A 22,058-nucleotide genomic window follows, 5' to 3' on the forward strand; every position below is an offset into this window, starting at 1 on the left:
ACAAACAGTCTGACATTCACAAAATTCCGCCATTGCTACAAACTTCAGTACAGACTCGTAGACATACTCTGGAAAGACTCGCTGCTTCCATTATGCATTTGGAATACTACATTGATGAGAATATAGAAAGAGAAAGAAGACAACAGTGTTGACAAAACATTCTGCACTTTCTTGATACTGCAGGAATCTGCCATCACATCTTCTTCATCATCATAACGGAAAAAATGCCTATTGCCGAACATCCCTTGACATAAATAAACATCCCTACACTTAAGATCCCAAAAGACACACCCCATATTAAGGTTCATTACATAGTCACTTTTAAAGTCAAAATCCTACTCCACCGAGGTGTAGACTTAACACTTGGCACAGCCCGGTGGCTTGAGCCATAGGCTCTAGCCTCAGACCCATGATCCCTTGATCTATGTTCAACCACTTTGATTTTTTGCATTCAGTCCCTGCTTTTGCTCAACTTCAACAATTGCATCCTCTACCACAGGTAACTGTACTGCCAGCGGTTCTGCATCCATATCAACCACAAGAAGTGAACCTTCTGCAATTGTCTCCATGCTACTCTCATGTAGTTCCTACACATTTGCAGCTTGTGCTCCCATTTGAATACTAGTCTGCTGCTCCATCAGCTGCTTGCGGATTGAATCCAATTGCATTTCCAATTCAGCATTCCGCTCACGCAGCTCGACATTCTCCTCTTGGACCTTATGCTCTCTAGCAGCTTCAAACCACGACTTGTACTTAACAATTGGCTTTGTGATGTGTTCTTGAAAAAACCCTGTTGCTTGGTGCCACAATTCCTTGGTGTAATCAAACACCTCTTTCTTCAAAACATCCAAATCTACATCAGAGATCAACACACTTGTGACACCCTGGCCATCCAAAGTGGCCCTCTCAAGATCCAGCAATGGAGTTAACCTATTCATCAAGAAATTGTTATCTGCAATAAGATGTGCAATCTTATCCTCCACTTCATGAAACTGCTTCTCTGTGGCCTCCTTAGGCCCATCGACCCATATCTGAAACTCATGTGCAGTTCCTACCAACAGAAATCTGATTACGTATATCCGCACTGACTCGAGCTAACTCCTCCTGTAATAATGTCTTCTCCTTCAATACTTCATCCACCCTACAACTGACCAAATTCACACTCCAAGCTATCAATGCGTTCTCCCTCAGCCTTTTGCATCTCGAGGGTAAGGATCATAGCCCCTGATTGTAGATAAACCAATTCAAGTCCGACAAACTCTGAATAGCATCTTGAACTGAGAACACCCCATCCAACTTAACACTTGCAGGTTTAGCAAAAGGGGTTGTTTTAATGGCCTGTGTCACCGGGGTCTGTTCCCCTGAACCCTCGGGAACCTTCCGTGGAAACAGAGTTATGGTACGGCTCTTGGTGTCAATTTTTGGCAATACCGTCCTAGAAGGGAAAAGAGTGACCTTCCCTGATGACTGCACCTTTTCATCTGTGCCAGCTGCTGACTTACTTCCTTGGCCCAATGCAGATTTAAGCCTGTCTCCACTAGGCATATCCCAATCCAACTTCTGATGCTTTGCATCACCCAAGCTTTCCACATCTAAACTCTTAACAAAGCTCGGTGGCGTGGGTGTGAGAGGTACCTGCAACACATAGGAGAAAATTCCCTGCAAGTAAGGAGCTACCTTGGTAACAGACGGTGACCTCCTTTTATCCCTTGGCTCTAAAAGCTGCAGCATGTCAAAAATGAAGGATGCCCAATCCACCTTCTGCCCTCGTTCTGCATGATGAATTGGGGAAAACGCCTCTTTGGACATATAGGCGGTTTTTTCCAACAAAAAAAACCTATCCAAATACCAAAATAATTGAGTACTGCAGAGTTTGCCACAATTTCGCACCATGTAATAATCCCTACTGCCTTCTAGCTGCCCAGATTCGGACCTCATCACCGCATTTGTCACTTTCTTTGCCTTGTGCAAAGGATTGTGAGCAACCTTAAAAACCTCTGCCACCAAATTTGGGGAAACATCCTTCCCCTCCATGATATAGACAGCATTTTCCCTAAGGTGGCAAAGCTGTGACTCTACAAACTCATTCTTATCCCAAAGAGCCCATGGTAAACATGCATACTCATAAAGGCCAACCCGGCACAACCATACCTTTGTATCATGATCATGAACGTCAAATATCTCGTCGACCTCCATCTCCTCCACAGCATCGTCTCCACCGGATTCTCCCCCTCAATTTCCTCCACGCTCTGAATACTTTCTTTGCGGGGACGTAATAGCTCCTCCATGGCCATCTTCATTGAACGGGTTTGCGTCATCTCCTCCTCACCTAGCTCCTGCTGTTTAGGCACAACAGATTTACTGAAGATTTCAAAAGACATGGCGTCGAAGGTGATAGGAAACGCACACACAGTGGGAAATATCCTTTTGACGACGAACGCGGGATACTTGCATGTAAAATGAGTGTGGCTTTTCACCTCAAATCAGGCGGCGTTGACCACCCCATGATGATTCTTATTCTATGAAGTGCGTGTTAATACCCCGCACACGTGTGTCGATTGGACCACTCACTTCAAGGGAATCTCCCTTAAAAACATTCCGCGTCGTAAACTGGTGACTTCCTTGATGACATAACCCCTGGACAATGCCACACAATGCAATTCTGCTGCGGATTTTCTCCAATGCCACACTTTTGTCAAAACCAAATCCGACCACATTCTGCAACATGAACCCACTGCTGGAAACTTTATGGCGGTCAATGCTCCCCACAGAGTCCGCCTTGACCTCCAACACTGGTTGTACCCATTTCACTCCAATTTCCTCAGCCTTGTTTACCATCCATCTTGGAATCTCGCGAACCTTGCCATAAAATTTCTTCATCCTAAAGCCATTGATCGGTTTCACAACAGGTGTACCAAAGACATCCCTCAATCTGAATATTCGTTGGCCTAATTCTTCTACAATTTGATAAGGCCCAAAGTACCTTAACTTCAGTATTCTTGGGTGTGGTCCCAACTTGGAATTGTTAACATCACCCAATCACCCTTCTGAAAAATTTTGAACTTAATCTGCCTTGTCATCCAAGCTTGTTGTCTCTTTTGTCCAATATCTGCTGCATATGCACTATGAATCCGATTCTCTTCCAGCCTCAACAACTCCCTTTGTCTATGCAACATAGAATCCTCAGGACTCAGCCTATGTTGAACTGCCAATCTCAGACTTGGAATCACATACTCCATGGGAACAACAGCCTCAATCCCATTAACCAATTTGAAAGGTGTCATCCCTGTGGCAACCTTAAATGCTGTACGAAACGACCATAAAGCTGAATCCTATTTGTCATCCCAATCCTTTCTATTTTCTGAGAAAATATTTTTTAGAATTCTCACTAGCACCTTGTTTGTACTCTCAGTGTCACCATTTGCCATGATATGTAGTTGACTTCTTGTGCAAAATCATATGTGTAGCTGTCAACTCGGCAATTACTGAATTTAGAAAATGCACACCCTGATCTGACACTAACTCAATGGGACATCCAAATCTCGTCATAATGTTTGAATACAAAAATCGAGCCACACTTGCTACTTTATTATCCCTCAAAGATAATGCTTCCACCCATTTGGTAGCATAGTCTGTTGCAACCAAAATGTATCTTGCTCCTGTTCTGCTAGCTTTCGGTGATATTGGCCCAACAAATCTAATCCCCACTTTTGAAATGGTTCAAGTGGTAAAACTGGGTGATCCTGCATCCTATCCATTGAAGTAGGTTTTCCAATCTTTTGACATTGCAAACATCCCCTTGCAAACTGATGTGCATCCTTGAGCAACAATGGACACCACAAGCCAGCTTGCATGATCTGTCTCCCTGATATTTCTCCAGAAAAATGTCCTCCTGCTGTTCCATAATGGGCTTCTATAAAACCTCTTTCTTCTCCTCATCAGGTACACATCTCCTGATGATATGATCTGCTCCCTTTCTATACAATGCTCCAACAATAATAAAAAATGGCCTACTCCTCAATGAAAACTTCTTCCTTTGATCTAAAACCACTTTATTCCCCAACAAGTAATGTCGAAATTTCTCCAAGGCAAACTGCATCCCTAAAGCCTCATGCTCCGTAACAGTAGTTCTTCTCAGCCAGTTTCAACATCTGACTTGCATAATATACTAGTCTGAACCATATACGGATCTTCTCCTACATCAGCACCACTCCTATTGCAATATCCGATGCATCCACAAACACATGGAAAGGCCACTACCATTCTGGAGGCTGAATAATAGGTGATACCACTAACATCTTTTTCAAACATTGAAAAGCCTTTTCCTGAGCATCTCCCTAGATAAAATCAATATCCTTCTTTGTCAAATGAGTCAAGGGTCACTGACATCTGCCAAATACCTCAAATTCCGACTATGCCACTTAATATGTCCCATGAATCTGGAAATATCCTTCACATTAACAGGTGCTACTGCCTTTTGAGTTGCACTGATCTTGTCTGAATCTATGGAAATCTCTTCTTTAGAAATGATATCCCCTAACAATTTCCCCCTTTGGACTGCAATTGCACACTTATATGGATTCAAAGACATCCGAAACAATCGGAATCTTTCCAAACATTTTCTCAAATATTCCAAATGGTTAATCCTCTCACCAGATACCGAAAAATCATCCATAAAAATCCTCATGAACTTTGTCAAATAAGGTTCAAATGTCTTAAATGTTGCTTTTGAATAATAAGGGGGTCCATTTTTCAATCCAAAACTCATCATTGTGGATGCAAAAGCTCCCCACTCAGTAATAAATGCTGTCGTAGCTACATCCTCATCTGCCATCCGAATCTGATTATACCCTGAAAATCCGTCAAGAAAACTGTACATCTCATGTCCTGCTACATCACCCAAGATTGAATCCACAAATGGCAATTAGAATGGATTTGCAATGGTTGCTGCATTCAACTTCCTGTAATCCACATAAACACGAATCTTCCCTGACTTCTTGGGAACCACCACTATAGGTGACAACCATTCTGCTTGATCAATTGGAACTATAAATCCCAATTGGAGAAGCTTTTCAAACTCCTCTTTAACCTACTTAGCATAATTGGGGTTCATTCTATATCTCTGCTGAATCACTGGAACTGCATCCTCCCTCAAGTTGATTTTGTGCTTATACACAGTCGGATCCATGCCCTTCAAATCAGAATAATCCCAAGCAAAAACATCAATAAACTCTGTCAGCAATTGCTTCAATTCTTCCTTAAATGCATCATCCAAATGAGCACTTATTTTGACAACTTTAGGACTCCCTTGAGATCCCAAATCAAGATCTTGCATTTCCTCCTCTTTAACTCTGGCCCGAGGAGGTCACCTAATAAAAATGTAACCTATCACGTGAGTTCAACAGAAGGGTATTTAAAGTTCTTAAAACTTACAGAAATATATATACAGGATGGCATTATTTTTTCAAATTTGGAAAAAACTTACAGACTTTAAAAGAAAAGGGTACATTTATTCTTAACAAAATTCACAGATAAGGGGTTTTACAAACATGTCTTGAACGCACGTGATATGGTAGTTTTACACATAGTGAACCCCCAAGAACTCTGGAAACCTTCTCCATCAATTTATCATAAAGAAACTCTGCTATGAGGATTGCCTCCTTTGGTGCAATATCGCCTTCTGAATTATCCTGATCCTTTTCTGCACTACTATGACCCATTTGTGACTTCTCCTCTGACTTCTTGCCTGACTTCAGATCTGCATCTGCTGCTTCTAACTTATTAGTTGACTTCTACAACTCTCCCTGATTCACATACTTCTCAACAATCTTCACAACATCCACTTCAAACACTGGAACCACTGTAGGATTAGCCTCTATAAAACATGCTTCCTCATCATCTTCAACTTCCTCAGCTAAATTTATAGTCTGAGCCAACATTGGTTTCATCGATGTCAAAAACTACTTCTTGTAACTCATCGAAATCCTCATTGACTTTTTACCCTTCTTCAAAATGACCTCATTCTTTTCCCAATCCTGTTTAAGCTTTGCTGACTTACCCAATGGTCTACCCAACAACATAGAATAAGCATTACCAGCATCTTGCATCTTCAGCACCACAAAATTTGCAGTAAAAGACAATCCATGAACTGTAAGAGTTTGACATCTCAAATTTCCAAAAGGTTGCACTCTCCACTGATCCGCCATCCACACTTGAAATAGTGCAGGCTCCAGCTTCACATTTGTCATCTTCTGAAATTCTGTTTCCAACAGAATATTCACCCCGGATCCACCATCCAACATAACTTCTGGAAACACACGGCCATCAAACTTGAGTCGCACTATTGGTATAGTGAAATCCACATCATCTAGATTAATTTGATAACTCCCAATTGATTTCTCCAATGCATTTGAAATCATGGGGACTTTTGTCATCCAAGTTGCAGAATAAAGCCTATCTCAGAAAATTGGTACCAATGAAAGCAACTGATCCAATGTAAAGTGCATAGGAGTATTTAGCAGTTCTTTAAACAATGCTGCTGACGGTAATTCAAAATTGACCACTTTCTGCATCTGCTTTTGCATCTTTTTAGAAATTGTCTTATTAGGAGCCAATTTTTGAACTTCCTCAATGGTTTTATCTCTTACATATCTTTGCTCCTCCCAATCGTGAGGTGGTTTAAGACGTGCTTTTGAACGTGTTACTGCCAAACTATCCAAATCTTACCACATATCCTTTGACGGACTACATTCTAAAGGATAATATACCGAAACCATATTCGCTTTGTGATCCGGAAAAACCTCAACACCAACTAAATTGCTCTGAGCCGCTTCCGTTGTTGCTGTCTGTTGTGCTTGTGGTGCAGGCAACTGTGGTACCTACGCATTCCCTATTTGCGGAGTCCACCCTTGTGGATTCCAATTTTGTGGTTGTTGCCACCTCTGTGGATGCTCCTGCCAGTTTTGATGCTGATTCCAATTTCCTCCCCATGGCCTAAAACTCTGATATCCTCCAAACCTTGGTCGAAATCCTTGATTGAAATTTCCCCGAAATGGTCAATTATGATTAAAAGGCGGTCTCCACCCCGAGAATGGCTACTGATTTCTCTGCCATCCCATATTATTAAATACCTTCTGTTGTCCACCTGTATCCGAAAAGACTCCACTTGCTTGTGCCAAATTTTGCTGAATCTTCTGCTGAATCCTTTGTGGGATTGGTCCTCAAAAATTTGGATTATACCAACAATTAGGTGTAACATGACCATCTTTTCCACAAATGTCACAATGGAGCTTCCTGGTAGATGAATCCGGCTTGACACCCAACTCTTTCAATTTCTTCTCTATACCATCATTTCCATTGTACTACTCGTAGACTTCCCTTTGGCCTTCTTCTTACCCTTCTTCTTATGATTCCTCTTTTTGTCCTCCTTCTCTGAATCAGAATCTGAGTCTGAACTCTCATCGGAGTCTGAATTGCTACCAGAATCTGAATCTGAATCTATATCTGTATCCATATTCGAATTTGAATCAAAATCTGACTCATCCTCACTATTGTCATCTACTGATCTCTTCTTCTTTTTACAGTTTTTCTCCTTCTTTTTGGACTTCTTTTTAGAGGAACCTGGGTTAACAACTCCAAACCTCTTCTCTGCCCTTGTGGCAGTTGTTGCTACCAAATTATCCAATCCTGCTCCAACATCAACACCTGCAACTGCATTCCGCAATTCTTTCCACAACCCATTCATATAATATCCGGCTAACATTTCATCTGTAGGACTCTCTTCATAGGTAATCCTATTCAAGTACTGATTAAACCTCTGAGTATAATCCTCAACAAACATTTTCTTCTGCTTAATGCCCTTCACTTTATTAAGCACATCATTTGGTGTCTTCTCCTTTCGGAATCTGTTCAGAAATGCATTTCTCAATGCATCATAATCCACAAAATGTCCCACATTGAAATTACTCAACCATTGCATGGCTTTCCCCTCCAATGTCGCTTGGAATTGACACATTTTGGCTACTGCATCATATACTCCGTCAAATCCTCTGGCCTACCATCTTGTCTCTAATTGAGCTACGTGGAAATCAGGGTCCTGTTTGGATTTCCTTGAGAAGGTCCCGAACTTGACGCGTAAATCTACTCTAGCCACTGCCGCTATATTTCTTTGCGGATTTGGAGATAACTGTCTTGTTGAGGATGATGATGATGATCCCGGTATTACTAGTTGCCGTGGAATATTTTTGCCAATGCCCAGAGGGTCATATTCTAATCTTCTCCTTGTCAGAAACAATTGCTACAACACTTCACCTCCAACATATCCTGGGTCTAATGGCCTATTCTCCTCAGCCTCATTGAAAATTCCCCCATATTGCTTATTGTCCTTTAAATTCTCCGTAATCGGCTCTTATGCTTCCTCCCAATTGTCAACTTGGACACCTCTATCTTCATGATTCTCTTGTCCCGCTTCACGCTTTTCCTCCTGTTGCTGCAACTCCTGCTGCCTCGCAGCCAACCTTGTCAAATGTGATGGCTGTGGTAAATTATCCAGAAATGATTACCCAATGGCACTTGACCTCGTCAAAACCAAACTGTCAGATGCCTTTTCGATTCCACTTCATCTTGGCACTCCACGTTCTCACGAAAGAGAGTAACTTCGACCATGAACACACGTCACCAACACCATGATTGCCAGTGTATTATTGCCCTTAATTCTCCCATTTAAACATCATTCAACTCTGACAAACACTCTGATATTCACAGAATTCCTCCATTGCTACAAACTTCAGTATAGACTCCCATACATACTCTGGAAAGACTCGTTGCTTCCATTATGCATTTAGAATACTACATTGATGAGAATATAGAAAGAGAAAGAAGACAACAGTGTTGACAAAACATTCTGCACTTTCTTGATACTGCAAGAATCCACCATCACATCTTCTTCATCATCGTAACGAAAAAATTGCCTATTGCCGAACACCCCTTGACATAAATAAACATCTCTACACTTAAGATCCCAAAAGACACACCCCATATTAAGGTTCATTACATAGTCACTTTTAAAGTCAAAATCCTACTCCACCGAGGTGTAGCCTTAACAGGTAGGACCGCACAGGGGTAAGGGCCAGGATGAACATGCAGTCAAGGGGGCCCCTATGTTTAGCAAGCCAAGGGCCTATATAGGGCATGACTAGGTGGTGATGAGCATGTTCCAATCCCCTCTGTCTTACATTGGTATCAAAGCTTAGGGGGGAGAGTGATGGAAGAAGGGGGAAGATGGCCTTGCATGGCCTGTTGCATCTCTCTCTCTCTCTCTCTCTCTCTCTCTCTCTCTCTCTCTCTCTCTCTCTCTCTCTCTCTCTCTCTCTCTCTCTCTCTCTCTCATCGTGGAGAGCGTGTTCAATATTGGGGGGCTTTTCCATGTCTTTCATCGGGAAGAAGAAGAAGCCGCAGCTTGACTGCGTGGGCATGACCGCTTAGTAGAGGACAAGTTTGAAAGAAGAAGCTGAAGCTCTTGATTGCGGGGGATGGCTGCTTAGTAGAGGACGAGGGCAAAGGTTGAGGACCGTGGGCAAGCATCCCTAGGAGGGGGAAGCGAGGAAAGGTCGGCCTTGTCCAAAGCGCTTGCAGAACGGCTCTGAAGAGTTGCAGAAGGCAAGGGAGTCTTTTACATCACAGGGTTGTAGCCATAGCCTGACGATCATTGCATGAGAAGGAAACTCTTTGCCAAGCCCCTATGCAGTCGCCCGTTGTTGCCTCCATTGATTGAGTTCAAGGGTACACACCTTGGATACCTACGGTTAATTTAAATATTTTTGACCTTGAAGTTATCAAGGGTGTGTGCCCACCCCCGGTCATCCACCCAATACAAGCGGCACTCAATGGAGCACGACAGGGTGCCACATCTCGACAAGATTATGCAATATATTTGACAAGCCGCCAATTTTTTGTAGTTGTAGAAATTTGCCGAACAACAATTGTGCAACTTCAAAATATTACACTTTTGACATCTTTAAGCAGCACACACTGTGCACAAAAATGTCGTAGTTTCAAGGATTTTCGACAGAATTCAGTACATGTTGAAGGTTTTTTGGTATATTGGAGAGGCTTCATGGTGCATCCAATAACATTCCAAGATATTGAGCAGTGTTAAGAAACCATGCAAAGTGTTTTCAGTAAGGGCATCACATTACAATGGCATGCAAGGCCTTCTGTCAAATATTCCAACACGCACGGATTATAAGGTTTGAGATTCACCTCTCTTGTAGTTTTCAAAGCTTTATGTATATGATTGTATTGTAGGAGCATGTAATTATGTTAATCTTGGCCATGGTGCCCGGAGAGACTACCTAGGGGTCAAGTATGACCATGGTCAGCTCATTACATCCGATTCAGATGGTCGTTACCACAATTTGGACTAAGGAGCAAGGCTCCAACAAAGATAGCCCATACAAGGGATTTTACGGTGCTCCAACAAGGCAAGGTCGCGTAGCATTACAATTAATTCATGCATGGCCTATGCCTTATAAGGGAAAGGGCAAGGCTCTTAGGCAAGTTTTCCACACTCAATGCAATCATGATCAAACCATTATCAACAAGTCGAATCCGATTGGTTTTTTCATGAGTATTTGGCAAACGTTGCATGCAACCAGTATTGCACACCTCAGGTATGCTTTGTCTGTGCAATCTTTTGTGGGTAGTTTTATGCTTTCCATATGGTATCCTACTTGACAAGGTTGATTATCAAAGGGGTACATCAATCATGTTTTACCCAGGGAGTAAGGCTCCGTACGACAAGACTACCAGGGACATGAATCCCTATCTATATATGTATTGGGTGCATGATCATGCCCAAGCATCTATAGCTTGTTGAGGGTAGGAAAATTCCATAGCTATGAGTTAAATTGCAAGTCAACAACCATACTATAGGATGGTATGACTTTAAATGCCAAGGGCAATCAATAAGTATGTTAACTTTAAGGTTCGTTTTTGAACTTTCATTTTTGCAAGAATCTTCACAATGCAAAGTTGTCAAGAAAATTTTTCTTTGATCATATAGTATTTGGCAATAGTTGATAATTGATAACTAAGCTGTAGGTACTATCTCTATCAATATTGGACAATCTCATGATTCTCAATAAGCTTCACAATTTGGCAAGGCTGATTCTCTATGAAATTTCAACAAGATTGATTCTTTTCTATATTGACATATGTATGTTGGCAAGGGTACCTATATCTATGAGCAATGGTAGCATCCAAAGTGGGTCTACTAAGATATATCATGCAAATACAAGACTTCAACTTTGGAATATGCTATGCGTATATGAACTTGGGGGGTACTTGGCAAGTACCCCCCAAGTTTGGAATATGCTATGAGCATACGAACTTGGGGGTACTTGGCAAGTGCCTACAAATTATTTCACATCTACTAAGAGGACGTATATGGTCCATATGACAACTCCCTCTTGCATATGTATGGAAAAGAGCAAGATTCAAACGAGTTTTATTTCAAAACTCAAGAAAACTGGCTAAAGCAGAGTAACCAGGTTAGACAATTTCAAGCTTTCTTTTTTTTTGAACCTTTTAACCTTTAAGTTGGCAAGGACTGCCTATCATGCAAAGCAAAGTGCTTTGAGAGTTTCACGTGAAGCAGGGCTTCTAACATGTGCTAAGATATTTCCCATTGACTGGGCATCAAGGGCATTGGCACACATGTTTAAGAATTTGGCAAAGTAATGATATAAGATCACAATTCATGTATGACAATGACGAATTGTGATGTATCCATGCCTGATTGTGCAAGTCACTTATGGTATTGGATCAATCTGTAGGGTTGTCATTGTTGCCAAGGGAAACACCTTTGCATGCATGGCATTCCAGTGAGGTAGATAAAAATTTTACCTCAGTACTATTTACGCTTCCGCTATAACGCCAACTACCCTATCAAGGACACACTAAGTTATTGATGTCTACAAACACTTTTTATTTATGTTTGTTCACAGGAAAAGTGCCATAGTTAAGCCACTCTAGTACAATCACGACCACATACAAAAGGTAGGTGGGTCAAGATGTGACTTATGGTACCTCTCTCCACGAGACTGTGGTACAGGTACACTTTTGTATGCTTATAGGATAAGCTACAACCAGCCATTGTTTGCACAAATCCATATGCAGAGGGCATTCAATATAGTAGAATACGGGATTTTTCTCATCCCAACATTCTCTCTCTCCTTCCTAATTCTCTGTGAGAAAGGAAAAATTAGGCATGATTTTACCAAAATATTGCTATGTTGATATGCTAACATGAAGGGCTAAGAATTATCCACTTTTGAAGGGCTAAGAGTCCCCTATTTTGGACTAAGACATCCAATTTTGAAGGGCTAAGAGCCATCCATTTTTGAAAGACTAAGAGTCCCCTATTTTGGAATGGTTAAGAGCCATGTGTTTGTAATCCATCATTGATTGCTTTCGAGCTCAAACAATTCTATCCATTTGAGTATCCATTGATTTTAATGGAGAAGCAAGAGTCTTGCCATTATTAATTTTTTGGGTGTTATTTTAGCACTAAACACTTTGAGTGTGAAGATCAAGTTGAGTTTTTGAATGTCTTAAACTCGTAAGAGCTTATCTCTACCAAGGTGTATAGATGAAGCCAACATTTTTTACGACACGACTATTGACAAAAACCCAAGAGTATGGATTTTTGGGTCTAAAAAAGATCCAATTGTGAATACAATTCCAACTTGAGTGGATCTTCTATTTCATCTACAACACTAAGAGTGTCTATGCAAGTATAATTTTGGAGTAAGACCCAGCTCATGATTACTAAATCACTTATTAGGTGGTGATGGTCAATTCTTGGAACCTTCACACTTGCACTTTCAAAGAAAGAAGTCCACAAGCTTCCAAGGGGTAGTGGACAATTTCAACTTTCAAAGTTGAATTTAATTACTATTGGTTGCTAGTTGAGTAGTTTCCCTGGTTACATGTGTAATACTACTTGAATTTCACTAATTTTCAATTAGTGTTCCTAGGCCTTTGTAGGTAGGAAATTTGGGCAGGTGCCTTTGACTACAAGTAAGTGAACACTTTGTTCAAAATGTAGGTATGAATATAATTTGGTTTATTTCTATTTTTGCATATGCTTTGCTTGAATTTTTCAAGTTGGATGAATAAGCTTGAATGCTTTCATCCATTTTTGCTCTTCAGAGAGATGACAAGTTCATGTAAGAGCCAAGAAATTTGGGTTGTAGTGTCCAAAGTAAATTTTTGCATTACGCAGTTATGGACCCACTTGTAGGGTTGGATTTGGCAATGTTGTCACATGGGATACAATATGGTCTAGGAATTCAAGGAGTTTAGTTTAGCTAGTGTGGAGAATGGATAATGAGGGTCCCTTTCATGCAAGTCACATGCATGTTTATAGTTACCTCAACACCCAAGTACATCTCGTACTTGAAAGTTGTTCTTTTTTCAGACATCTTTACTCAAGAAATATTCTATATGTGAAGAATATGAGTCTCTATGCTGACATTGACACCGCTACTTCAATTATGTGTTGTGACAATGTCCCTAGGTGCTGGTCAAATCCATTTTCATCATGTCATATAAGGAACAATTTTAGTGGCCAAATTTGTTTGGATACAACGACTTGTTAAGGTTACAAGTGCGGCTAAACAACATTAACGGATGGTTGTTTATGCATATAGCAAGGCTATGAGTTGTTAATGAAAAGGTGTCATTCTTTGTACCTAGAAGTGATTAATGTTTCACCTTCTAATATGGTTCAAACGTTTCATCAAGGCTTGCAAAAAAAAGTATTTAGTTTCTTTTCAAAACTTACACTACTCTTTAATGTGTGCTAGGAGCATCACATTCACCATAAGTATTGGTAAATATGATCATGGATATGTAGGTTTGGATTTGCTTTTGCTAAATGCATGCACAATAGGTGTTATGGGCCCTAGTGTTTAGCAAAGGATGATTTGGAGCGGCATGCATATTCATCACGTTAGTTGCTTATGAAGCATTTTTCACTCTATGTGCAATATCTCCATGAGATGCCTTTTGGATCTACCGATCACCAATAGAGGCACTACAACATGGTGTGCAAAAATTTGTGCAGATGTCAACAAAATAAAGTTAGTTTTAAAACTAAAAAGTGCTAAAATAGACCTCGAAAAAGACGTCGATTTTGTGATGTCGGTATAAGTACCGATATACTATACGTCGACATAAACTATGAAATGAGCATCGGAATACACAATGAAATAACTGCTGAAAACTGTAAAGGATATTTCGACGCTTGTTTTGAAGTCTATACTAGAGTATATACCGTAATCTGTACTGATGACTAAACCTGCAATTTTTTTTGGGCAGAGAGGGCTGGGAACTGATGCTGCATGTACTGCAGAAAAAGAAAACAACCATTTCTGCCCAAAGGAAGAGTGCACAAGCAACTACACTCTACCTACAAGCTGACGCTAAAGAGCGAGTGTATGGCAATTAGCAAAATTGTAAGAATAACATAACCACAAAATCAAAATCTTGATCATGGCACAACGGTATAAAGATTTTATAACCATAATTAAAACATGAGAAAAAAAATGCAAAACCATAAACATAACCTGTTTTCCATACCATAACCATTACCATTACCATAACTTGCTTGTCATACCATAACCATGACCATAACATCTATACCATTATTGCACAACCATAACCATAACCATAACCATCACATGATTGCCATACCACCATAGCAAAACCATAACCTTAACTTGATTGCCAAACCTTAACCATAACATATGTGCCATACCATAAACATAACCATAAACCATAAACATGAGCACTACAAAACTGTATATATGAAAACAATCACTGAGTGAGAAGAACCTCATGGTAATGCCTCCCAATCGACATCATCTCCCTCCTCCTATAGCTAGGTCAAAAGGGCCACAAGTCCATGCTTGTACCCATACTTCTCCTCTAGGCATGTGTCGGAGGGCGCTTCACGGCAACTTCCTGCAAAATTATGGTTTAATCATTAGATAAATCTTCAAATAACATATATATTTTCAATAATTTAAAGCATACATATAATACTTACAAAATCATGTCAAAGCGTATTGTAGCCTCCACTCCCAAGATGTGGATGCTTCAGCAGACTCCAAATGTGCTCTGGCTGCATCTCTCTGCTACTAAAATCTCTCAGGATTGTCTTGTGTCTCTCGTGCAATCCTTGCCCACTCCTCTGTGTCTAACCATGCTTGCTTGGGACTGCTGTCATTGTACCTATATCTCGCCTCTGACCGACGGTGTGACATTGTGGACTTCTCCACGCTCAAAATTCAAGAGTTCGAGACTGGATTGTACTCCTCTTCCGACCTATACTCTATTTGAATGAACTCAACAATGTAATTATTTCTTTCAAGATCAAGGTTATCCCAAACCTCCATCACAAAGTGACCAAACTGAATCGTATAGAGCTGTCACATCCTTTGTCGCATGGGTTCGCCGACCCTATCCGCCACAACAGCCCCACCCCTGCTCTTATACACCTTGCTAGGATCATGCTCGTGTGATCCCCAAGGTGTACATGGTGTGCCAATCGGTGAACTATCTACTAAAGAGAGTGGTGGAAGCTCTCTTGGTGGTATGGACGCATCGATAGAACCACTACCACAACAACCACCACCTCAGAACCATGCCTACCTCGTCTCAAGGATGAACACTCGTCGGTGTAGGAGGCACATGAGTCCTAGGCATAGGGGGCACACTAGACTGAGGTGTGGGGCCGCTCGGTGTAGGGACCACACTAGTCTCGGACGTAGGGTTGGCCATAGTAGGTCTAGAGGGACCTGCTACCCAAAGGTGCTGTTCCATCGCGATCTGCTCTGGTGTGAACCGAGACAAAAATGAGCGCATCTGCTCGAGTGACATGCCGACCGGAGTGACAGCAAAACTAAAACTAGGAGAATATGGCTCATCGTCATCGGCCATGGCTAATCATACACATAATATGTTAGTTTATAGAAGAAATGCTTAATCAATACAAATAACAAATCAACAAAGCTGCAACACAAATGAATGAATCTAAAGTGTATTGTAGACTAATAAAAAGAGTTTTACAAAAGCATTCCTAGCAAAAAGCATCAGTTAATCTCTCATCCTCTATGAGATCTGATGCACCAAGATGTCTATCTCAATCTGTACTTCTGCATCTTTGTCATCGAACTCTACCTCTTCGGCGCTCTTCGCATCAGCTTCAGTATTTGACACCTAATTTCTAGGTTCAGACAATTGCTCACTACTGACATCCACCTCAAAATCTAAACTTAAAATTTCCTTCGGTCCTACGCTTTGTTCACGAATCACCTCTTCGACCTCAATGTCCAATCCTTCACACACTTTCTTGCTACGTGGAGCAACTTGAACGACATAGAGCCAACGCAGGGTTTATGCATATCATTCTCATCATTTTCTGTCCATAGTGGATTGTGTGTCAACACAACTTGTTCACAATGCTACGAAAGTATGAATGTATCCCGTGCATCTGTCCACACCCGCCTAGAGTTCACTTGAATCAATCCACTCTTGTCTTTATGCACATTTGCATTAGGGCTGCTGGTAATAACTTTGAACCACTTGACATCAAAGATAAACATATCAAACTTTCTAAAGCTAATCTTCAAGATGTCTTGGATGTAGCCAAAGTATGCAAGTTGACTAGTCTCTGCGTTCTCATCCTTGGCACTAGTCCTACTTTCTTGGACGAAGCTTGCCCTAACACCACTATCGAAAGTGACCCTTTCTTCGTTGATCCATTGCACTCTGAAGTGTTTCCCATGCGACCACAAAGCTCCATATTTGTGATACTACAGCCACAAAGTTGAAATAGACTAAAAGTTATTAAAGCAATGTGATCATGTGGAGCTCAAAAAGAAAGTTTTAAAAATATACATGCCAATAGAAACCCCTTGACATCTCCTCTTCCTCTTCAGTAATCAACACTCCATTCCTCTTTGCCTCTGTGATTGTCGCATCTAACCACCACCCATTTGGAAAGTCGGGCAATTTTTGAAGATGATCTGGAAAAGGAAGGTTTCTAGAGGCATGGTTGTGCTTGAATTGAGGGCGATCTATCAAGAATTGTTGCTTTTCCCCTTCATACCTCTCTAGCCACTTTTGCATGATGTCTGAGTTGAGAAGGCAAAATCTCATAACCTTTTCTCACATTGTGATGTCCATCTTCCTAGCGATGCCTTGTCCTTGCGGCTCGTCCCCTGTCACCTTGACATTGACCTCAGTAATCCACATTCGGGGCATCTCTGGATCAATTGAGACAAAAAATTCATTGATGAGGACAAGAGACTCTTTTACAAGCCATCCTTCAGCCATGCTACTCTTGGGGCGAGCCCTTTGACGAACAAAACCCTTTAAAATATTCATAAATCTCTCCAAGAAGAACATCCACCTACTATGGAGCACCCCATCCAATTGCAACTTCATCAATCACATACACAAGTACATGCATTTGGATGGTAAGAATGTTTGTTGGAAAGTACTTCTCCAGCAAGCACACTGCTTCAATAGCATTTAAGCGTGTTGCATCGATGCTGTCTTCGCTTATCTCTTTTGAACTGATCCAACGTACCAACTCACTAATTATGTAGATTGTTCTTCTAATGTCATCTGTCAAACAATCCTTTATTGCAATTGGTAAGATGAACTGTAAAAATTTGTGCCAATCGTGGGGCTTAAGACCACTAAGATTGTCATCTCTTATAAAAGCCATTTTCAAACATCGCATGTACAAGTCTTGAATGAAGATATAGTCTTCTTCGCTTGTTGCTCTTCTGCACGACTCAGAACCCATGGACCTTTTGGTATAGCAAACTTTCCATTGGGTTTAAGTCGAGGCCACATCTTTGGCATTCGAGCCACAGCCTGTAGGTCATTTCTTTGGGCCTTGCTCTCCCTTTTTCCAGTGGTGGTTTTCTATATGATCTCCCCCACATTCTTGAAGAAGTGCATTGGGTTGAGCAAATGATTAATCAGCAAGTCACTCCAGTACGAGAGTTCATGGAAAACAGAAAGTCTTTTCATTCCAGGTGGCATCCAATCTCCCCTCTCCAGCCACATGTTTTTCCAATCACTCGCTTTTAGTGGATGCATGTCATGTTTGCATATTTTTGGTCCACATAGATCATGTCCTTTAGGGCAAAATTTACCATGCTCCTCGTTAACTATCTTGCTCAAATACTCAGAGCGACGGAAGCCAAGTCAAGGACCACATTTTGGACATGCATGATTGCCCGAGTAACTCAAGCGTGAAACATCACAAAATTAAAATATAAAAGAGTTGGTGTGTGAGGGTTTCAAAGGCACTTACCTGAGAACTCACCAAAGCCTGGCCAATCGTGCATGGTCACATGAGAATTCCTTGCATATGTACATTCCATTTTTGATTGGTTGGGACATATCAACCACATCGATTCCTGTGCACAATATTTGGAGCTCTTCTATAAGTGGTGCCAGATAGACGTCCATGTTATTTGATTTGTACTTTCCTGGGATGATCAATGACAACAACAAATAGCCCTTCTTGATAGCGAGCCATGGTGGAAGATTATAATTAACCAAACAAATTAAATGGGCCACGTGCTCCATGACGAGCTCCGTAATCTGAATGGGTTTACTCCATCCAATGCCAGACCAAAGCGGATACATCGAGGCTTGTTCTTAAATGTAGGCCAACTTTCCTCTATGTGCTTCCATGCATGAGAGTCAGCAGGTACCCGCATCGCATCATCTGTCGATCTAGTATTTGAGTTCCATGTCATCAAAGAGGCTATGGACTTGCACCTGAACATGATCTTTATTCTTGGAATGATAGGAAAGTATCGAAGAACCTTTGCAGAGATAAATTTTTCTTATGTGTCCTCCCTGTACCTGTTTGATCCACAATTGGGACACTGTTCCAAATTTGCATACTCATTTCAAAAAAGTATACAATCATTAGGACATGCATGTATTTTGTGATAATCCAAGCCCAAACTAGTAAGAAGCTTTTTAGTGGCTGGATGGGTAGGGAGCATGTGATTCCATTCTGGCAAGATTTTCTCATTGAGAAACCTGTCGTTACCTGAACATGTCAGACCCTTGATCACATTATTGAACTGTAATTTGCACTTTATCATGCTTAGAATACAATGTATTTACCTGAAAAGCTCTGTGATTGAGGTGTCAAACTAACCGTAGATAGATTGCAAAATAAGCATTGCCAACACGGTACAGAGAACCGAGACTCTTGAACCACTGTAAAGAGGCATGCGTGCAAGACTTTGCATCATCTCGCCCTCTTTATCGTTGCTATTATGCCATTGATATGAAAGGGATGTCTGAGGTTGGTCCGTAGTATTGCATTCAATGTTGTCATCTTCTATGTTTTCAATGATGGGATCCATGTCAAAGAACGCGTCCAACATCTGCTCCATCTCTACTTCTTGAAATGCCACATCAGGTATTGGTTAGGAGGACTCAGTTGATGGCTGCTCGTTTGAAAATCGTCTTCTCTGGGATGAAGTTGGAGCAATATCTATTTGTGGAGTTTGACCTTCAATCTCTAGACCATGAGATCAATAACACAGGTCTTGTAGTTGCTCGATTGGAAAGAGACCGTGATCGCATATCTGTTGGTTGCAAATTTTTTGTTTTTGAAAGATCTGATGCTTGCAATGCGCACAAGGACACACCATCCTATCGTCCCATTAGGAGAAAGTTGGACTCACTTTTGGGCCTTTCAGTTCTAGAGAGAGAATGGCGCTCGACCAATGAGGAAGAGGCTAACGTTACGTTGAAAATCGACATTTTGGAGTCAAGCTCTTTTAAGAAAAGGGAGGAAATATTATTTTTGTTCATCAAATTGCACAATTTCACACTTTCAAGGCATAAATGTTGTAAGTCGTACTAACTCTGTACCGAGGAATTTCAGAACTTTCATTGGAAACTCTATCTAGTATCTTTGTTCCCGCCCAAATAAGACTTTGAGTAGCTCTACTTGCTTCTCAAAACTTCTTCCCTTTTACATATTTGCGCTAACCTTTCTATGTATTCTACTGCACACCATGACTACTTCTCGAAGGCCTAGCACTACCATTGACTCTGTTAGCATTTTTAATAGTTATACTACAGATGATCAAGCATGGATACCATCTCGAATAACTATCGGAAGTTGGGTTCTACTGCAAACTAGGAGGAGGAAGAGGAGGCAACGCAATGATTTCGTGGAGTCTTTCAAGGGACAAGTTAAAGAGTTTAAAGTGTGTGCACAAAGCAAGCGGGTGAAAGAGGTCCTCATACAACATGCTTTCCAACATGCAGACTTAAGGTTGCAAACATCTCCTCCAAGTTTTCCAAGGCATCGACCCAACTGTAAGTTATTTTGAGCATCTCGCTTAGTGCATGGTTATATTCGAAGGTTAAGTGGTGGATATCATCTTTGGTATGTTTCAGATATTTATCCATCGAATAGGACAAATTGGCAACCAGTTGAGAGCATAGTTGGGATTTTTTATGCTTTCCATGCATTTATTGGTGAGCAAATGTCCTGAGGAAGACAACACAAGGAACTTGCAGATAATGGAATTTTCTTTTATGGTATGTCATATGTGGAACCGAGAACTTCCATTGGTTGGGGCCGTGTAGCTCCTTTGTCACTTCCATCCTTTGACAGCAAGGATTGGCCCTTGCCAGCTTCGCAAACTAGTGAAGCTTTAGAAATAGGTTGTTTTAGGATATATAAAAGTCCCTCAAGTATTCAATTGCCACAAAAATAGTTCGGCTCGCACTATTTATGCCTCTTGAAGTGTTTGTAGATTTTTTCTTTGATGAGCACATAAGAACTACCGCAACAATGTTCATTTGCAAGTCTAAGAGCTGTTTGGACTTTTTAGATGATAATTGGGATAGGAAACAATCACATAACAAAATCTGTATTTTGCAAAAGAAGTCCATAATTTGCAAGTTCATTATAAGCTCTCAAAATTTCTTAGTGTCGTTTTACTATATTAGATATCATCTTCTTAGTGGGCAGCTTATTCCACTCGACCAAGATACAGAGAATAGACTCAAGAACAAACCTTTATCAATGGAGCTCTACTTTCGAGTTACTATGATGGAGACAATGTCAAGCACAACTCTTGCACAGCTCAGGGTAGATCTTACATGTGAAGAAATTCCACTTTTGCCGGAATTGTATGCATTCAGTCTCAACAATAGAAAGGTGCTTACTAAATCGATGAGTTTTGATTGTCTTTAATACATTAAGACAGAATCTAACTTTTTCTTCTTTACAGATTCCAAGGCGCAAGGAGAAAACAACATTGTGCAAGGAGCCACTAACAAATAACATTCACTTAATTGCTTCCACCGGAAGCTAGGTCACATACCTTGTGCAAGCAAAGAGCTTTGATGCCATGTAAACCATGATGTACTCTTCAAAATGACTAATGCAGAGACATTTTGTGGTGGTCAAACAATGTTTCAAAAATGTACATTCTCATTGTCTCAAAACTTTACATATTGTGTTGTTTCTGTCACGATTTATTCAAGTAAATTTCTCTCTTTCCCTACTATTGTCATCTCCCCCGGTTTGTGCCACTCGTCCCCTGTCCTCTCCCTTGGTTGCTGCCACTCGTCCCTTGCCCTCTGCTCCGGATACTCCCCTGCCGGTTGCTGCTACTTTTGCCTCTGGGGATGCTGGTCTCGGGCATTCTTTCGCATCGCTCAAAATCATGGGCCTCTTCCATGGCTTCCCATGCTTCTTGCACCTGTGAAGCCTTCCTCTGTTCTTGCTCTTGCCGTCGACGGGTAGCCTATTCCTCTACTTTTGTGGCGTCCACATAATATTGATTTATTGCTTCTTGCATATTTCAAACTTCTTCTTGAGTCTGATTGTGGCGTTGCATCATTTCGTTAATGTGAGCCTCTTCTAACTCCTCAGCTCTCGCCGCTTCCTCTCTTGTGCGTCTGTTTATCGAGATTATAATATG

General features: G+C 41.0%; 1 protein-coding gene and 1 pseudogene across 1 annotated transcript; both read right to left on the reverse strand.

The window, feature by feature from the left end:
• Positions 1-2,329: 2,329 nt before the first annotated feature.
• On the reverse strand, positions 2,330-2,880 carry LOC147423861 (uncharacterized; annotated as a pseudogene).
• Positions 2,881-4,924: 2,044 nt separating this feature from the next.
• Positions 4,925-5,720, reverse strand: LOC147423862 (uncharacterized). Its single transcript, XM_086501520.1, has 3 exons — positions 5,613-5,720; positions 5,135-5,257; positions 4,925-5,089 (listed from the first exon to the last, which is right to left on the reverse strand). Exons 1-3 carry the CDS (start codon positions 5,718-5,720, stop codon positions 4,925-4,927), a joined length of 396 nt encoding a protein of 131 aa, XP_086357646.1.
• Positions 5,721-22,058: the final 16,338 nt, after the last annotated feature.

This window comes from Adiantum capillus-veneris, chromosome 26, assembly GCF_014529385.1.
Source record: "Adiantum capillus-veneris isolate H3 chromosome 26, ASM1452938v2, whole genome shotgun sequence".
In the NCBI taxonomy this organism is placed as follows: domain Eukaryota; kingdom Viridiplantae; phylum Streptophyta; class Polypodiopsida; order Polypodiales; family Pteridaceae; genus Adiantum; species Adiantum capillus-veneris.

Coding starts and splice junctions, on each gene's coding strand:
- LOC147423862 (XM_086501520.1), bottom strand. CDS start 5,720: ATGGGTCATAGTAGTGCAGAAAAGGATCAGGATAATTCAGAAGGCGAT. Junction 5,258..5,612: donor ATGATAAATTGATGGAGAAG/GTTTCCAGAGTT, acceptor GATGCATTTAAG/GAAGAATTGAAGCAATTGCT. Junction 5,090..5,134: donor TGAGGGAGGATGCAGTTCCA/GTGATTCAGCAG, acceptor TATGCTAAGTAG/GTTAAAGAGGAGTTTGAAAA.